At 39.0% G+C, this 19,881-nt stretch overlaps 1 protein-coding gene and 1 long non-coding RNA gene across 2 annotated transcripts; one reads left to right on the forward strand and one right to left on the reverse strand.

The window, feature by feature from the left end:
* Positions 1 to 3,135, forward strand: LOC121890362. The gene is made up of 3 exons (XR_006093743.1): positions 1 to 183; positions 2,809 to 2,954; positions 3,068 to 3,135. It is a non-coding gene; the product is annotated as an uncharacterized LOC121890362 (long non-coding RNA).
* An 8,518-nt stretch (positions 3,136 to 11,653) lies between these two features.
* Positions 11,654 to 16,480, reverse strand: LOC121891235 (NXPE family member 3-like). The gene is made up of 5 exons (XM_042404062.1): positions 16,061 to 16,480; positions 13,505 to 13,800; positions 12,821 to 12,891; positions 12,392 to 12,598; positions 11,654 to 12,296 (listed from the first exon to the last, which is right to left on the reverse strand). Exons 1-5 carry the CDS (start codon positions 16,478 to 16,480, stop codon positions 11,743 to 11,745), a joined length of 1,548 nt encoding a protein of 515 aa, XP_042259996.1. The 3' UTR covers positions 11,654 to 11,742.
* Between the last annotated feature and the right edge of the window lie 3,401 nt (positions 16,481 to 19,881).

Below are 19,881 nucleotides of genomic sequence, written 5' to 3' on the forward strand. Positions count from 1 at the left end.
TTCAGCAGAAGATGAAACCTGTGACTGGATGGCATCACAGAGAAAACAGACAAGAACATTCATTCAAAAGTGAAAGACATTTGCAGAACTGCACTTCCTGAGGCAGAGAAAAATTATGTTGTTGCTGCCATTGATGTTGTTCACCAACTTGGACATCCCAAGGAGCCGACCAGAGGCCAAAAGGTAACACTGCGCCCGGTAGTGACTGCCTGTCTGGTAGTGATAGCTTCATTTATTTTAAAAATAACTCAATATATAAAAATGTTAGCTTTTTAATCCAACTGTTTATACTTTTTGGCAAATTCCACATACATAAAATGAAATATACCAACAGAAAACCAAACTTTACTTTATTTCTAATTGAAATTAGCCTCTATAACAACTCTATAGTCAAGATGACAAATAGAAAAGCAGCAAAGACCCAAACAATATTTGAAACATAAAATTATCAACTGTATCACTTTATTAACCTGTGCCCCTTTATTTATTTATTTTCCTATGTATTATTTTGCTTTTAGTGAATGTAAAAAGCTTCTTGCACAATCCCTTTTCCGAATGTTTTTTTAATGTCATAACTGAATTCCCTGGGATTCTGTGTCCTCTTTTTATTCTTTAAATTTGTTCATGTTAGTGTTGTTTGAGTTTGACTGTTATCAATAAAGTTGGAAGGGAAAAAGAAGGGAGAATTGAAGATGAAAACTATCATTGGACCATTGTGACATCAATATTGCATTCTGGTTGTTGATTGGTTAGGGAGGACATCCTCCCTTGGAGCATTTAACGAGTCTTGGCCAATCATAGAGTAGCAAGTACATTAAATTGATGTAAGAAATCCCGCTCTGAGGAGAACAGCAGGAACCCATCCTCCTCTGCCCCCCACTATACCCACTGCTCCCCACCACCACTTCACACAGACTGCCCTTTCTCCTCTTGCCCTGCAGGTGTCGCTGTTGAAGCATTTTAATCAGAATTTCAATACTGCATTTTTCCAAAGAAGAGAGAAAAAATATTTTATAAATGATACTGAGACTTGGTAATGGTTTGTTTCAATCAAATATTCTTTTTTATATTTTGATCTCCCTCCTGCTTCTCAAAAAATAGAAGAGGAGCAACCTCCTCTGCCTCTATGGACCAGCCTCCTCTGGAATATACAGTACAAACATATTTATGCACACACATACATAAATACACAGTATACATATAGTATGTATAGTACCATATATATGTGTGTGTGTGTATATAGAGAAAGATAGATATAGATAGGTGTGTGTGCGTGCAAGTGGTAAGTACTAGTATATATGTCTAATCTAAACATTGAATCAACAGTTGCAGTTACATTCAAATCATAGACTTAACCTGTTATGTCACTGTAGATACACACCCAGGTTGTGTCTGTCACTCAAATGTTTTTTGTTATACAGGTTTATTAACCAGGAAATAATTACTCAGTAGGTGTGGTGTGGGGGAACATCTTTGGCCTGAGGTGGCAGCCCATATGTGGAGTATTATACAGACAAAAATATTTTGTTAGTTTATTTTCAGCTTTTGTATCACTAATAAATAACAAATAAATAATAAATAAATAAATAATAAATTACTACTAAATGACTGCAGTTGTAGGCTAAATTTACACTTAATTTATCTTAACAACAGATAAGATCTGTGAATCAGGATGTGTCAGCTGTATCAAAATCACCAGAATTTTTAGTTGTCTGTGGACATGTTTGTAAAAAAATATTTAGACTTTATTATATAATTGATTCATAAGCTCGGTTGGGTACTCAGCCCCTTGGGAGGCTGTAAATATGTTTGTCTTTTGGACGCATAGTGGATGCTGAATATTTGCCAGGTGTAAACAAATATAGTTAACAGTCAAATTCAAAGTCTGAGTTTCAGGTTCCAGGTTTTTTACTTTTATCTGAAAGAGTACAGCCATGATGAGAGAGAGATCTGATAATATATTTGATCTAATGTACTGTATGCTTGAATGTATCATTTAGGATAGAGTTAATTTAAGGAAGTGTTCTGCAGACATACAGCAAAGAGAGGATATCATTTCTTTCACATGCAAATATTTTGACGCACATTTCAGGGTTGACATTGAAAAATCCAAATAGAGTGTGAGTGTAAGTACAGAAATGTGCCAGGAACAAACACAAAGAAGTGAGAGTTCCGTTCATTTCAGCTTTACTTTGCACTTTATTAAAATTAGGACACATATAAAAGTTATCACATACTTTAGTTTCCCATTGAGGGAGGGCTTAGTAAAGTAAAGGAAACATACAGTATATGAATATTCAAATACCACCTGGTTCACAAACAAACAAAAGAAAATGTGAGGTTATGTGTTATATTGGCAAACCTAGACATTGTGTTTACATAATTCTACAAAAATATGCTTCGCCAAAAACAATTTGTGGGAAATGCAATCACTTATAACATAAGGAGGCAGGGTTTCTGCTGCAAGTTAAAGTAATTAAACTTGTTAAAACTCTGAAAATGGTTAGCAGCCACATTTAGTTTTCATGATGTGTATGAATTGAAATTTCAAATGTCAACAAATTTAATCTAAGCATACAAACATTTAATAAGCAACATTTAAGCATATCATGTGTCTTACCTCAGCAGAGATTCATTTTGAAGGAACACAGTAAATTCAGATTAATCCTGGAGTGTATCTTGCTGGTTTGCAGGGAAATCTGTTTTCTTTGCTTGACATCAGGTAATGATTCTTGTTGTTGCCTCTTTTTGAAAGTTGTCTCACTGGTTTTGATTTTCCTCAATTTGCCCTTCTGTCCTTATCTCCAGCCACTACTCCCCCTGACCCATTCATGTATGAGTGTTCTGTCAATCTTCACCTGCCCATCAAATGCCCTCAGACTTTTCCACTGGCCCAAGCATCCTGATTCCCACATATACCTGCTCACCTGTTCTCACTCATCTGCATGTCAAATGTGAGCAATTACCTATGTGGAATCCTGTTAGAACTGTATATCCGGTTCTACTGTGTCATATTTCTATTTGTATTCTGCCTGATGACTTGTTTCTTGTTCTGCCTGTTTTTCAGCCTTCCTGCCTACAGGAATGAGTAGTGATAGAGCCAGGTGGGAGGCCAGGTGGGGAGCAGGAATTGCAGGACAGGAAGTGTGTTCGGCGAGTATGCATGCCAGTACTGGAATGAAGGAGAGACAAGGGCGGCTGTGGCTCAGGAGGTAAAGCGGGTCGTCCACTAATTGGAAGATCGGCGGTTCGATTCCCGGCTCCTCCAGTCCACATGCCGATGTGTCCTTGGGCAGGATACTTAACCCCAAAATTGCTCCTGATGGCTGTGCCATCAGTGTATGAATGTGTGTGAATGCTTAGCTTCCTCTGATGGGCAGGTTGGGACCTTGCATGGTAGCCCCTGTACCCATTCAGCGTATGAATGTGTGTGAATGGGTGAATGTGATTCGTAGTGTAAAAAGCGCTTTGAGTGGTTGGAAGACTAGAAAGGCGCTATACAAGTACAGTCCATTTACCATTTTACAATATGCGGGTTACATTATCAAGGTATAACTACAGTAGACAACCTACATGGAGACAAACCTTGGACACAATGTCCATACTGTATAAACTTAATAAGGCAACAATAAACAGGAAAATAAGTCCAAAGCTTTGTTTTTTAGCCTGGCCAGAAATGCCTTTATCTATGTCATAACAGATATCGTAAAATGGCGAGGACTACTGAAAAGACGAAAGTCTAAGCTTAGGCTCATAAAGAATTTTTCCAAAATTGCGAATCACCACAACCATGAGAGGTCCAGCCATAAATGTGCACAAAAAATATTAGGCTGATGGGTCCAGTAGTAGGTGAGATTAGCTAGGGACAGACACACAAAGGACACACAACCAAATGTATGATCCCCTCCAGACTTACGCCTGGCAGAGATAATAACAAAAACCTGACCCCATGGTGGCACTCTGAACAGCCAATTTTACACTTTGAACATAAATGAGATAAAAACTAAACTCCTTTTTTCTTTGGATTTCTTGGATGAATACACCTCTCATTGCAGGCCACAGCCATTTTTGAACAACCTCCAGTTTAACTTAAAGGGGTCATATTAAGAAAAACTCACTTTCTCAGTGCTTGTGCATATGTATTTGGGTCCCTGATGTTCCTTTTAACAGAAGATGTGACATAAGACCACCCAGTCAGTTTGGTGTGGGCTGGGCTTGCTCTGTACTCATGTGATTCAACAGGCCATTCAGATTTCTTGCCCCTTCTTACGTAACATGGGGCGAAGCTAGGATAAAATAAGCTAAGCTAAGGGCAAAAAATTCACCCGTATGGCAGGGCTGGACTGGGAGACAGAGCCACTGCTTGTCAACAGATGCTCAAGTGAGCTCTGCAGGAGAGAGCCAGCCGAGGAGCAGACAAAGAGTCTGTCGTCACTGCTGCTGCAGCTGCTTCCTTGTCTTCTGGAGGAATAAAAACCTGATTCTGCTTTGATCCAGAGCAGTTTACCAGCGAGGGGACTTTGTTTTTTAAACTTTTGGGATTAAGTGGATTTATCTTCAAACTGGCTTCTCAGCCTAGCAGCAGCTAACACCACAGTCACACACCACTTCAGCTGTTGTCATCAATTATAAACATCTTAGATGCTGGTGAGTTTATATGATTTTAATGTTACACAGTCTGTAGATATCAATGTGTATAAACAATAACAATGCTGTTGTATTTATGCCTTTAGATGACGTTATTTTGAGTGTCGACGGAGCAGCTACAATGTTAGCATAGCTCTGATCAATCTGAACTCCATTCAGAAAACAAGCATTTTAACAGTTGTTTGCTTGTTGTCATGTGGACAGACCTGACAAAGGTTGAATTTGAGCTTTTTACAAATCGACATCATGATGTAGTTATTTCAGGATCCTTTTGATCCGTTTATTGCAATTAAATCACACCAAATCTAAGTTTATTTACATTAAAACTGGCCGTTCTGAGCAGGGTTGTTTAGACAGGATGAGAAGATACAGACACATTTTATTAAGACCTTTTATTAAGGCCTTGGAAAAGGGGCATATTATTGCCTCTTAAAGTCCGAAACATGTAAAAGTTTTTTGCAGCCTTCAAATTTGTTTCAATCTTCACCACATTTTACACTTAAAAAGTTTTGACCGCCCACACAAGAATCACTTCCTTTGCTTTACTTTGAGATACTTTAACCATATTTTGTGCCCATGTTCATATGCTAGCTCTGAGGTTTGTGACTTACTACTAGAGGTCTTCACAGGTCCACCCGGTTCTGAGGAACCAAGACCCATAGTTGCCAACTTTGAGACCTCAAAAATAGGGATAATTTTGAAACCAAAGGGGGGGGGGGGTTGTTAAAAGTCTAACGTTCAGAGACTTTGTTTCCTGCATTCTGGTGACTTTTAAAGAAAGAAAATAACAAAATAATAAGTACACTGCAACAGCATTTTTATGTTAAATACTTTTAATTTTAAGAATTTCAGGACAGAATACAGAATAATTTGCCCCTCTGGCGTGAACTCGTGTGAATCTCTGGCATAAACTAATATTCACTCAACCCAGTGGGGCCCCATGTTGATGTGCTTGGAGGACGTGCCCTTTTTTCATTTCTGTAACTTCTGTATCCAATTATAATAAAATAAACAACTAATGACATAAATTTTAAAAAACAGTTTCATTACTACACCTGAGCTTGGGGAAAACTGGTGCTGTGAGTCTGGGTCCAACACGGTCAGGTTTTGGAGGATGATGTTGTCCAGGAGAAATGTTGTCATCATCTTTATGGTCACAGCTACAAAGAAGCCTCTCACTACCCTACGACATATGATCAGGTGCACAATTACAGCCACTGTATGATGGGATTTCAGTTATTTCTTTATGAGGTAAACTGATTTGGATTACACAATAACGCTTACTTAAACATCCTTGGGACTGAAGAGGAAAGGTCATCCATTTTGTCCTCCAAGAATCGTTGTGCATTCTCTCCAAGAAAGGTCTTCATCTGGCAACTGTAGGCTGGTCTCCTTGAATTTGATATCCTTCAGTGGGACATCAGCCTTAAGGAGGGCAGGGAGAAATCTTCCCAGGCATCTTCCTACCAGGCTGGTCATCTCCTTGTGCAGCCTGTGCACCATCACCCCTTCAGCCTAGAAACACATGAAGGATTTATCAGTTATAAAATATGATGTAATTAGCAAGGGTGGTTCTTGAGGAGTTGGTAATGATAAAGAGTAATGTAAAATTGAACATATGGAAACCCCAAATACACAATTGTATGAAAACAATACACTAACAAAAGCAGGGGTCCTAGACATGAGACATATTTTAATAAAAAATGTATTAATTTGGGAGAGAATGTGGGAATAGAATGGACATTAAAATATAATTCTCAAGCCAAAGAACCATCTGAGTATCACACAGGAATTATCCTTTAAGCTATCCACAACACAAGTATTCACTGGTGATAAGATGCAATAAGTTTATCTTATCATCAGCTCACCTGAAACGCAACATTGAAATCTACCAGTAGTTTCAGAGTGCAGGAGAGGAAGGGGACGAAGAACTTTGTGTCCTTGCTGGCTAAATGGCCTGCCAGCATTTTCACCTTGCCAGGCTTCTCCACGTTCTTGTGACTGTCAAAATATGCCTACAGTGCATTCCAGTGGTTGAGCACACGCTTTATGGAGGCCAGCAGGATGAGCCACCTTGTTGCACAATACCTGAGAAGCTTCAGAGTCTCTGAATTATCTCAACAAACTCCATGTAGAGCTCAAATCGCTTGGCACTAAAGTTGAGATAAATTAAATAAAAAATAAGGAAATAAATGGTTAAATGGACAAAAATGACATCCAATATCTGTCAAATGTGCCACACAGACTATAATGCACTCTTATGTGTAAGTGTAATGTGCAAAATATCAATATGCTTACCTGATGTCAAAGTGAGCATATGTGCTACTTAAGACCTCTTCAGTTTGCTGGTGGAGAGCTTTGATGCCACATCCTGTTGCCAGCTGGACCAGATGACAAATACGATCTATGTTGATTTGGCATGGCTGAATCTCTTTGATCCCACTGGCCACAGAGTTATGCCTCCCTTTCATTAGACTGGTGCTATCAGTGTTAAAGGACTGGAACAACATGGTGGCCATGTTGTTCCAGTCAATGTTTCTCTCACTAGAAATCAAAGTACAACATTACTGGTCAGTGGTCAGCCTCCTAGAGTATTGTAATTTATATAGACAGCATACATTTACCTTAGCACTGTGGTCAGGGACCTAAACATAGCTCTGCTGTTCCATTGTTGCACACTGGCATATGCAGGAATTTGGTGACAAACTCTTGAGTTTCCTCATCAAAAAATCTGGCCAATATCACAAACTCCTTCTTTGTGCTTCAGTTGGTACTCTCATCACACATGAGACCAAAGGGTTGATGTTGGCAAAGGTTTGTTACCTCCTTGTCCAGTTCTGGGGCAATGGCACCTGTCAAAATATATAATGACCCGATCTGGGACCGCAGTTGGACCGGGGCCAACTTCTGCTCAGTCTAATCGAGTTGGGTTGGGTTCCCTTTTACTGCCACGGGTCTCAGGTCTGTATATCAATATGTTCAATACCTGAGTGGAACCAAACTGACCCAAGTGTAGGTGTTATCAGTTCTGATCATATAGTAGCCTATGTCACAATCACTGCAGGGGAAAACAGTGTGTTTTGAGTGAGAGGGGAATGTAAATGGTGAAGTGAATCGATATAAGGAACAAGTTTTACAAGTTTTATTTACTTTAATTTTTATTCATTAATTGGTTGAGAGCAGACTGTCCAAAAGGGATGTCCTCTTCCCATAGAATGAACGTCATTGGGCATTATAAATTTTCAACCTATATTTGACCACTCCGTTACTTAACATTTAATCATGAAAATTTGTTCTTGTTTTCATTTCTTTATTTTAATTTTATCAGTGCAGTCAATGGTCTGCGTCAGTCTAGTGGGCAGACAGGAAGATCTGCTGCTGGGAAATATTTTCCTCACTGTTAATTTTAATGATATCCTCAACATTGTCAACAAAACATTAACATATCGAATGAACATAACCTGCTGATAGAACTTTGAGAGTTTTACCGGCAATTTAGAAACAGTATAGTTACACCCCATTAGAAAATTTAAGCCACCTAAATTTTTAAATATATTATGTGGTATAAAATTCCATAATGATTGCAGAAGTTTCAAACATTTTTTAAGCCACTTAATCTTAAAGGCACAGCATAAATGAACAAAATTTAAGATTTTCAATCCCCCTTCCATCCTCTCTAAACTTTTTTGAGATAACGGTGCCAATTCTTCCACACAAATTTGATAAATAAATTATTAATGTCCTTACAGAGTACATCATTAACAAAAAGTGACAGAGCAGGATAAACAAATGTTGACATACCTTCAGCCTTTGTCAATAACACTCTTCTAAAAATGGAAAGGTCCCTCTAAAGCCACATGTTGAGAATTGACGTAATTTTTGGAAGAAAATTTAGCTGCTGTCTGAGAGCCATATCTTTTGAAATATGAATGCCAAGATATTTTACACATCGTTTCACAGGGATATTAAACATAAGTTTCTCTTCAGTCTCAAATAAAAATAAAATTTCATTTTTGTTGATGTTGAGTTTAATATTTGAAGCTTCTGAAAATTCTCCAGTTACATGTAATGCACTCTGTATTTGCCATTTAACCTTAATATTAACCTAAAAATAATACTGTCTCATCAGCTAGCTGTGTAATTTTTATCTCTCTGTTAAAAATTGTTAAACCTTGAATATCTGGACTATGTGAAATATTTAAAAACAAAAGTTCAGCAACAATCAAAATCAGAAAACAAGGAATAGGGAATCCTTGGCGTATACCTCTTGAAATAGGAAACCTTTTGGAAATGTTGAGATATAAAATTAAGGAGCTATTTATGTCCTTATAAACATGGCAATATTATTAATAAAATAATTTCCAAAACCAAATATCTGCAGGGCTTGTATAATCAAAGAATGTTCAATTGAATTGAATGCCTTATAGAAGTCCAGAAACACAAGCAGTGCACTTGAATTTATGTAGTTTGAATTATTTAAATAATTTTAAATAATTTTAATCAGATAGTAGAGCTAATATGATGTTTGGCCATGAAGCCATGTTGGCTTTCACTTATTATCTCTTCTAGATTCCTTTTTAAACGGTGAGCATGAACCTGTGATAAAATTCCTTTCTTATTGGTCAACTTGACAGCACTCCGTTCTATTGTGTCACTTCCGGTTTAGCTTTTTTAGAAGCAAAAGTAAAATTCTCTCAAAAACAACTCCAGAAGTCGCTGTAGTGTGTATACAAGTACGTTATTATGAAAATGTAGTTCCTACATCATTTTCCTACATCACATTAAATCCACCTTGGGGGCACCACCCTGGAAGACAGGGAACTGACAACCAACTCACTGATTTAGTCTCATAAATAATTCATCCTGAATTTTGATATCTTAATTATTACTAAAGATAATCAAATAAGAGGATGAAATGATTAAATGATTAATACCCACATTCAGTCATAACATCATTATAGCTGAGTCTGTAGCATCAATAAAATAACACAATAAAGGCAATTTACTGTACGGCAGAGGTTGACTTCAACAATATTCAAGCGAAAACCACCAATGCAACTTACAATACTACAGGATTTATTCTACTTCAACAATAACAACTGCATCCAAAACTGTTCAAGTACAACAAACATCAATATAACTGGAAATTCTAGCTAATGGTGTAATTATATATAGCGTGTGTGTGTGTGTGTGTGTGTGTGTGTGTGTGTGTGTGTGTGTGTGTGTGTGTGTGTATGTGGCATGAAAGACAAAAGGGGAAATACAAAGCATTACGGCTGACTCAACCATGTCAGGTGGGTGAAGTAGACAAAGGAAGGAAGAACTACAACAATATGGCAGACAAACCACATATGGTGCATGAGATCACGTGTGTGGAAACAGACAGACACAAAGGAGCTGCTAACACAGGTAGAAGGATTTGAAAAGAGTTGAGCGTGAACCATAGGTACTCACTATGTTTGTGTGTGTGTGTATGTTAGTAAGAGAGAGAGAAAGAAAGAGATAGAGGGAGAGAGAGAAATGCATGCAAAGTCTAACTGGGTGAAACCACAACAAAGTGAAAACTGAATCAACAGTTAGATTGACCGAAACAACACAGCTCAACAGGTGGAACTCTCACAAAACATTTAACATCAGGCTTTAGCATCTACCATCTAACATCAGTGTTAAGCATCAAAATAACACACAATCCTATAGTGAAGTGGGTCCTGTGCCACAGCACACCATGTGATCACATTGTGCTGGCTCATTAGCTGGGTCTGGGTCACGTCTCTTTCTGGTCCCGTGTGTAGCAGTGGAGAGGAAAGCAGAGATCTTGTGGACGTCGGAAGATAGAAGGGATTTGATCACCTCTCACTCTTCAAAAACACTGCGTGGCTTGCAGTGGTTAACCCGTTATAAACTTGTAATCACACGAGTACTGAACAAAGCTGAGTTAATCTCACACTATACATGGCCAAGTGGTTAGGATAAGAAAAATGTGGTCCCTTTGTTCTTTGTTCTTGTCTGATCAGAAGGGTATCTCTGTCACCTTTGCAGAAGTACAGCACAGAGAGGGTGCCTTTTAACAGTGATGGGACATTGCACAGAGACGGATTTGAAATTGTTTATTGGTGTTGTTGTTAAGTTGACGTCATTAGTCGCAGGCCACACTCGACCAATGGTAGCTGAAAGCTGGTTCCAGTGGCGGAGTTAACATCCAGGTGTGAAGTACCTAGTGAATTCTGGGAGACTGAGTCTTTTAAGGACTTTCTTTGTTGCTTTGAGTGACGAACATGCGGTTTAGCTTGTGAGGCCCTACAATATTTGTTGATGAAAAATGTAATAAGTTTCATCAAACGTTTCTGTTTATTTACCTTTAGTCCTGTTTTCATTGTGAAAAAAGTTTCAGCAACAAAAGTTTACGTCATAGTTTTCATTGAAGAAGTATAGGTAAAATTTTCCCAAAGTAAATGGTTCAAGTTCCACTTGATTAGTTTTAAGTGGTATGATGTAAAATTGCAGGTGATGTCTAAGTCAGGCCTGTAGAAGTCAATTCTGAAGTGGCAAGATGAGTAGTTGAGTTGACAGATCCAGAAATTAACAGTACAACTAAATATATTTATAGTAGATCTTTTACCATAAATTGTTTCCAGCAACCACAATACTAATTTCACATTAAGATACCTGTGGTGAACTACACTGATCACATTGCACCAATCAGAGATGCAGCAATGACTCTTGGAGGTAGATGGTTAGCTCAGAATCCTATACTATTTATCATAGATGAACTAATTAAGGACTGGGCCTCTGCATCAATATTTCAAGGCATTACTTCTCATAATCTGCTTCATTTGAATCTTCTACAGTCAGTGATCCTGCATCTCCCAGAGTTCATCAGCAGTTTACTACAACTCAAACTTCAACCTGTCATGCAGCTGCTTTTTATCCTGTTCTATTTCCTTTTTTTCTAGGCATTTTGTGCTCTGTCAACTTCCCTGATTAAAAATAGAAAAATATCAAGTGCCTTTCAGCACCTGGCGAAAACACAGAGATAACATGTAAACTCAGCACAAGTACTTGAATTCCCACTCCTTTCTCCTAACAAACACACATCTAGCCGCCATTTTGAGGGCATATGTAGGACAAGAGGACGTCGATCATATTCTTAATAATGGGAGGTTGTGGATGGAGGCTGTGAGGCAGGTGGTAGGCCAAGACCATCTCCCAGGCGTCCACCAGATGGACATTCAGTCCTCTGAACATGGCCCTGAGCACCTTTTCATGCTGCAGCGAGTACCAGTCACTGTTGGTGAGCGCCTCATAAAGCGACAATGCTTTGAGATTTGCTGTCCGGATGATAACCAGCGTACCTGGAGCCCTGTCCAGCAGCCGCAGCACCGCCCTGCGGATACTCTGCAGCCGCTGGATGTAGAGCTCAATGGGGAAGGTGCTGAAGTGTGCCCAGATGCCAAGAACGACAACAGTATTGATGCCTCCAACTAAATCATCTAGTTCATTGGCAATGTAGCGCAGCTCATTGGTTGGGACGTTGGTAAAACGGATAGGGGGACCGTGGCAGCGGTATGTCACCAAAATGTTGTTTGCATAGTCTAAGACCATGAAGGGACCAACTTGCTTCAGGTTGTGCAGGTTAAACTCCTTGAGATCTAAAAGTATCACACAGGGAACACAAATTGGGACACATCGATTATGTTCACACTGCAGCTTAAACTGTTGCTTGAGATTTCTGTTTATTAACTACCTGGTAGTGCTGCATTGAGGTGTTCAAACCACTGCCTGATGGTAGAGTCTCCATACAGGTGGACCACCTTGCCTTTCAGACACTGACTTATAGCAGAGGATGTGTTGAACTGGTGGACTGTGGTGCCATCTAGGGCCCGCCACACATCCTGATAGTAATAGCCAGAAGGGCCAGACTTCACACTGCTGCTCTTTACCTCTGGTTGACCTGAAAAGAAATTAAGGGATATAGCTGGCATTATTGTATATTTTTCCTATTATAAACAAATCCCATTAAAAGACTAAAACCAATAGCGTGCCAGTAAAGGTAATGGTAGGTTGTTTGTAAATGTTTCTTCCTGTCTTTTTTTTACTTGTAATTGTCTGTAGCACATTAAAGTTTGAATTATTGTTACAGGCAGAGGTTGAATTAGTGAAAATTCTGCTTTACCTTTCATTTTTGGCAACACGTTGGCATTGGCTGATCCTGAAGCGTTAATGGAGACTTTCATGTTGACACCACTGAAGAATAAAACGTGCATAATAAAATACACATATGTATCAGACAGCTGTTTTCAGCAAAAAAAAGCATTGATAAACAATAATTATACTTTATGTTTATTGTTGAGGTATACTGAATGGTGTTCCTAATATTTTGTCCACCCCATTAACATACATGAGGGGGGCAAAATATTAGGAACACTCCCACTACAACCTCAATAATAAACATAAAGTAGAATTATCAACTTTCTGATAATGTCTACAAAAACTGAAAATGTATAAGCTTCATAAATGTAGAATTTATGGCAGAGCTGTTGTACTGGATTGCATTAGATTGCACAGGTGTACTCAATGAAGTGGCCAGTGAGTGTATATAGAAACTCTAAATGACTGCTAATATTGCTCTGTGTAAATATGCCACTGTTTGCTGACAAGTACGCCACGTCAAGAAATAAAATGTAATAACCAAACCGTTTTTTCATGCAGAGACTAATGTATTTTGCTAAAATGGTCCTTAAAACACCTTTAGACTCGATCTTTACCAGCTGACAAACTCCTGAGATTTCCACCAAGGAGATACATACATTTATTAGAAGTCAAACAAAATGCCAGTCCTGTCTCTCTGCCCCTTCACCTTTTAAAGAGCATTTCCTCCTTTGCCTTGAGTTTTTGATTGAATCCTCCCTTGGAGTGCTTGATCCTGGTATCACAGCTCAGCTTCTTTGGCTTGTAGCAGAACCACGGATCACCTGTGTGGAGGTCAGTGTAGTTGCACAGTGGCTGCTGGGTTGGACGCAGGAAGACATTACAGGTGGTAGTTTTAGACAGTAAGCCTGAGCGAAAGACGCTCTTGAAATAAACCCTATCTGGCTGTTCTCTGGTCAACCTTTGCAGCACTGTGACAGCCTCACTGGGGTGAACCAGTGTCACCTGATAGGACAGAGAACCAGAGTTCAAATTTCAGCCCCATTACTTGAAACTGTCATAGCAGTAAAGACAAATAAACTGAACATTAGTTAAAGTTGAACATTTCGTTTAAGGTGTAAACCAGATTGATCTACACATACCCATGTGTGAAGAACTAACCATTCACTAAACCCCTCCCCCAAGCAGCGATTGTCCAATCATAGTTTAGCCACCACAACTAGGCACAGCAGATCTGTCAATCTTTGGATTTCTCCACATGGTGGTGTGCACGGGTTGTAGTGAGAGCTATATTTGGCATTTAAAGAGTTTGAAGGGTGTTCTCTTTTTTAGCTTCTCCAAACAGGAAAACACAAAGAGCAAAGGTGTGAGCAGTAGCAGTGAGCAATGGCTTCTCTCTCTCCCTCTCCCGCTCTCTCTTACTCGGTGTGTCACATGTTTAGCTATTCCTCTGCGTCTTTTAGTGATAATGGTACATGTAATACATGTAGTTTATTTGCAGTGTTGGAGATAAGGTTCAGCGAATAGGAAATGTGTCTCCACATCATGGAAAACCAGTCATTAGCTATTGTAGTTAGCCAGTCCCCAGTAGCCGGTGCAGGCCGACCTAGAGTAGCTCCTACTCCCCGGTAGTTCCCAAACAGTCAGGAAGCCAGGATGGCTGAGTGACTGTCCAAAGGAAGCATAGTCCTTAGCAGAAGTTCACGTTTCTAACAGGTCCTCCCCACTCAGTGACACACCCATTGAGAATTATGAAGTTTGCTGCCTGTTTAGTTATGTTCACCACGCTAGACTGTTTTGTGTTCGTCCCACTCAGGACTGCTGTGTTTGTGCCAACGTGAGTGTGAAAGTAATGTTTGTCGATCGGAAATAAGAGATAAGAGATAAGAGACAACGTGTGTTACCGACTGCTGTCCGTACGTACTCTCTGTGGACAAAACAACTGCTTCTCTCCCTCCCCCCACAGTTGCTTTCTTCCCTCTTGTTTCTAACCCACACGCACACACATAATCATGCACACACATCTTCTTACACATCTGACAGTCAGATAACATCGGACACAGCGTCGCTCTGTCCCTCCTTATCTGCCATCAGACACATGTGTTTTACTCAGCATTGGGTGAGTTTAGAGATGCCGACTTCTATTGTTAACCTGCTATTGTTCTAACCAAGACACCACGGTCACTTCCGCCATTTGGTTCTCATGTGACATGACTTCCTCCCAGAGTCACGTCCGCATCTAAATTCTTGACGTCATCATGCCAGATCACGTCACCATCTTGCCGTCCACACACAAACACACACATACATGCTCCTGCTTGTGTGTGTTTTCACTGTACATGGCTGTTTTACGTATGTTATTGCTTAGGTAGAATTAGATTTTAGGACAGTGGTTTAAGCATCTGCTAACTTTGTTAACTGTGCTATTGTTTAATAGACACTGTTATATCTTTAAAGAGAAGTCTTTTGTCATTATATATATATATATATATATATATATATATATATATATTATTGTGAAATGTGGCTGATTGAGAGAGTCAGAGCTCGAATTCAAACCTTCTTCGTTCATCTGTGAATGTTGATATCCCTCAGATATTAACATTCTAGGTGAACTCCTTTATGAGACTACCTTATTGTTTGGTTATTGGTCCCATTTTCCGGGTAGTGCCCCATAATTATGAGTAAATATTAATAATTGCATACATTTTTATGATTAACAATTATATCTGATAATTATTAATTATTACTAATAACCAAACGCACTCCTGCCAGATCCAACACCAGAAACCCCTGCACTCAAAGCATTGTTTTCTCTTCGCAGGCTACAATATTGCTTGTGCAAGCAGAGATATTTTGCACATGAGTGCTGTGAAAGCACTTGCAAAAATAATATGTATGCACAGCTGTTTGAGTTCTGTGCGCAGTTCCTCTACATCCGCAGGCGTGGATTTCATTTGCACTCATGGATTTTGGCAGATGTGCCATCATAGGTAGAGTGTCATCTTGATTTTGATCAGAATTACTGACAACATACAGAATAATCCAACCACTGTATGAAATAAAGAACACACTATTTTGAAAATTACTAAGGATTTTGAGTCATAAATCTGCCCCCGATATCATTGTAAACTGCATATGTGCCATGCAAAACCAAAAAGTTGATAGGCCAGCCTAGCAATACTAACTGAGGGGGTGGGGCTTAGCTAATGGTCAGTTAGAAGTTTGACACAATCACATTTAACATCATAGTTTATAGCATCACCTCAACCTGTGCGCTTCCCTCCCAGAGTAAAGAAAATACAGCAGAGTAGGAGCCATTGAGATGATCCAGCACTTGTCCAGCCACACCTGCACCAAGTACTTGGTTGTGCAGACGGGCGAGTAAGACATCTCCCCCAGATTTCTTAGGACGGCCCTTGAAGTCATACGTTTTGATCATAACTTCCAGCTGATCCCCTACATGCCACTGTTGCCCACCCTCCTCTGGGAGAATAGTGAAGGTGCTGTGGGCAGGATCGGTGGTCTGCTCCAGGGAAAGAGGATCTGGCAAGGATGGAGTTTCAGGCCAAGCAATGGAGTCTAATAGGAGGCGTTGCTCCAGAGCATCTTCAGAGGGCCGTGGTTGGAAGCAGCAGATATGGTGTTGTAAGTGAGGTCTTGGAGCAGGGAAGGTGGTGATCATTTCATGCTGAAACTGGCAGGGGGTCAAGAGAGTGATGTGACAAAGATAATAATAATGTAAGACAAGCATAATGTAAGACAAATAGTCCTCAACAAATTCACTATTTTTAACTGATTGACTAATGTGGGCTAAAAACTACAGTAGCCAACTGATCTGAGAAATTGGCTTTTAAAGAAAATGAAACTATAGTAGTTTTTCAATGGACCAAGGTTGCTGCACCATGATGATATGCATTTCCCCTACACCCTCACAGCAGGAGCTAGCTGCACCACTTTGGTTGTGCTAGCAGGGCAGCAACCCCCACCAACAGAACCATGTCATCAGCACCTGAGGCCTGTACTACGAAGCAGGATTTGGGGTTAGCGAGGTAACTTCAGGTTTAAATCTGGGTTTTCAGTCCTATGACGCTGGTTCACTTCTTACTGGGGTTCATCACCATGGTAACTTATGCTTAACAGCTAACCTGCTCCGGAGCAGGTTAACTTCAGAGGATCGGATCACAACCTGTCAACACTCCGACCACTGACCAATCAGATCACTGGAAAAAAAAGAGTCATCATTCTTACAAGATCCTGACATGGACAAAAGTCCTGAGTTTACAATAAAGTGACAAGTAAAAAGAGCGATATATATTTTAATAGGTCAGTGGAAACATTTTATTGTTCCAGACTTTCTATTTCCACTCTGGTTTCAAAACAGAGCTTCTAACAAACAGAGATATCGTTTACGACAATAATCACATAATGATGATTTTAGCTGCATTTTAATTGTGCAAAGTCGATTTTATCCCTGGAGTGATAACTGACAGTGTGGATGATTTTACACTCTGATTCCATCACTGCAGCTCAGAATAACATGAGACAACTGTGTGATGATAACTGGAAATAAAAACAAAATATTGTCTTTTATCAGAAAAATAATCCACACACTGTTAATTGCTTCGGTAGCAGAAACAGTCTGACATTACTTTAAGTTTCTTTTTTATGTGACATATTCAGAATGGTTTCTTCATCATCCAACTAAATAGCAAAAAAATCTCTCTGTACTTAAGTCATATATAATAATTCCTACATGTTTTTTAAACCGTAGCATACTTTTAATATGTGGAAATTATTGCTAGTGTTTCTACATCTTCTTATTCTGTTGTATGATCACAGGCTGTCATTTACATCACACTTGGTTGAATATAACTTTTTTGCTGTAATTAACAGAAGTTTCCCACAAGTACTTGGTATCACCATTGCATCTCATATCATGAGGTACTTCATTCATGGTTCTGACGATGTCGCTCGTAATTACAAACCCTGCCTCTTTCACATGAACGCGCCCATAGCTGGATAGGAAAACCCCGGGTTGACTGAGCAGGTTGATAACCAGCTTTGTAGTACTGGTTCTCTGGACAGCCAATTTTAGGCTCAGTGAAGCCAGATAACGAAAAGATATCCTGGGTATGTTGAACTTGCTTCGTGGTATAGGCCTCTGATTGGCTCAAAAATATGTCATTGTATGCAAGTGACAAGAGAGAAGGGCATTTAAGAGTCACAGCATCAGCCTTAGCTAAAAACAACTCCATACACCCTCCAAACACTCTCGATAAGGGAAAAAAAGCTGTAGATATTTGTGACTTGTTTTTAAAGATTTACACGTACATCTTCAGCAAGAATTAATGGGCTTGGGGCTGAGGGTCACAGACAGGGTAGGGAAAGTATTGAGAGATGGACTAAAACATTATTGGTTTTGGTCCTTTCAAGGGATTTATTGACAATAAGAAAAATATAGATGAAAATAATAAAATGAAAAACTAGAAGAGCATTTCCTGAAGACAATGCATGTGATTGATTAGTTTGGTTTTGCATTGATGTTTTGCATTTGAATGCAGCTGCTTGTCTGTAATCACACTCATAAACTCAAAAATAATTCCTAGAATTGTGTAGTCCACCACAGTTCACTTGCATGTTGAAGTAAATATTTAGAAACTTGCATGAAGTTGCTACTTTAAATTATGCCTGTTATTAGTGCACTGGAAATGAAAACAGCTCATGAGCTTAATGTATGTTGTATGTCAAACTATGAGTGTTGTAATCATGTGTTCATAAAGGGGTGATAAGCATGTGGAGATTGAAGTTGAACATTTGAAGTGGAGTTTCCACTGCATTGTATGTATGGGCTTCATTACAGTCAATGAAGAGATAGGTGACAAAAATATTTTAAAAATCATGTTTTTCTGCAATAAGTCATTAAATATTCAAAGTCATTGCATAATCTACACATAATTCTGCACAGTTTGATATAAGAATGGTATGTGTTGATTGAACAGTTTTCAAGTTGCAGACGAGCATTGTGCAAAGAAATGCACAGAATAAAATAATAATAATAATAATAATAATAATTATGAGTATGCAAGAGAACACGAGTGTGACTGCTAGGCATCAATTACACTAATAAAAGTATATAAAAATATAAATATTTTAATTAGAGGAGTTGGTGCTGTCAGCCAAATGCAGGATTGTAAGCAAAAGTACCATTTGTCTTAAATTGCATTTGTTTACAAATGTTGATAAAGAATATTACTGTTGTCCAAAGCCACATTGCATATGAAAACAATATCCTGAAATCTGAGTATTTCAAACAGGGTCCACCCTTCAAGCAGTTCCACTCAAGACCTAATGCTCACCTCCAGGACATCCATGTTAAAAAGCACAAGGATGAAGACAAACATAACCAGGAAAAGGGAGATGGCAGCATACTTTGAACAGCAAATGCGGACCATCCTTTCTTTACAAGCTCTGGCCTTCATGATTGATGATCAGTCTTAATCTGTGACTATAAAATGACACACAAACACAAAAAAATTAACAACTTGTTTGGCTGCATTTATGTTAATGATTACTTGCGAAGACAGAAACTGACTTTTGAATTCATCTCTATATAAATGGTGTGATACCTTTGCCTTTCCATCATTTCAACTAAACTTAATCCAGTCATCCAGGAAATTCCTCAGATTGATCAACTGTCACAAAGGCCATAAGCAACAAGTGTTTACGTGTGTTACATACAAACTGATGCAAATACATTTCTGTCTGGGTTGAAAATATTAGAGCAACTTGAGCAAAAAAATCTACGTGTATCCCAGTCCTTTATGAATGTACCCCATAAAACGTACAGAAAGGAGAAGGAAAAGGAGATAGACTTGAGGGAAATAACAGAAAGAACTGGAGTCACTTAGGTCAGAGGCTGAACTGACCACAAACAGACAGGCACACTCCCACAGAAACGGCCCATGCCTTCTAGGGGTGGGCCTTAATCCAATGATGTTATTCAGCAAAGCACAAATAATGGGTTTTTTACGAACATTTATTTAGTACAAATATTTTGAAAATTATTTGTTTCTGAGTGAAAAA

The sequence above is a fragment of the Thunnus maccoyii genome, chromosome 23 (genome assembly GCF_910596095.1).
Source record: "Thunnus maccoyii chromosome 23, fThuMac1.1, whole genome shotgun sequence".
Classification (NCBI taxonomy): domain Eukaryota; kingdom Metazoa; phylum Chordata; class Actinopteri; order Scombriformes; family Scombridae; genus Thunnus; species Thunnus maccoyii.

Coding starts and splice junctions, on each gene's coding strand:
- LOC121891235 (XM_042404062.1), bottom strand. CDS start 16,480: ATGATCACCACCTTCCCTGCTCCAAGACCTCACTTACAACACCATATC. Junction 13,801..16,060: donor AGGGAAGCGCACAGGTTGAG/GTGATGCTATAA, acceptor CTGTCCTATCAG/GTGACACTGGTTCACCCCAG. Junction 12,297..12,391: donor CCTCAATGCAGCACTACCAG/GTAGTTAATAAA, acceptor TGATACTTTTAG/ATCTCAAGGAGTTTAACCTG.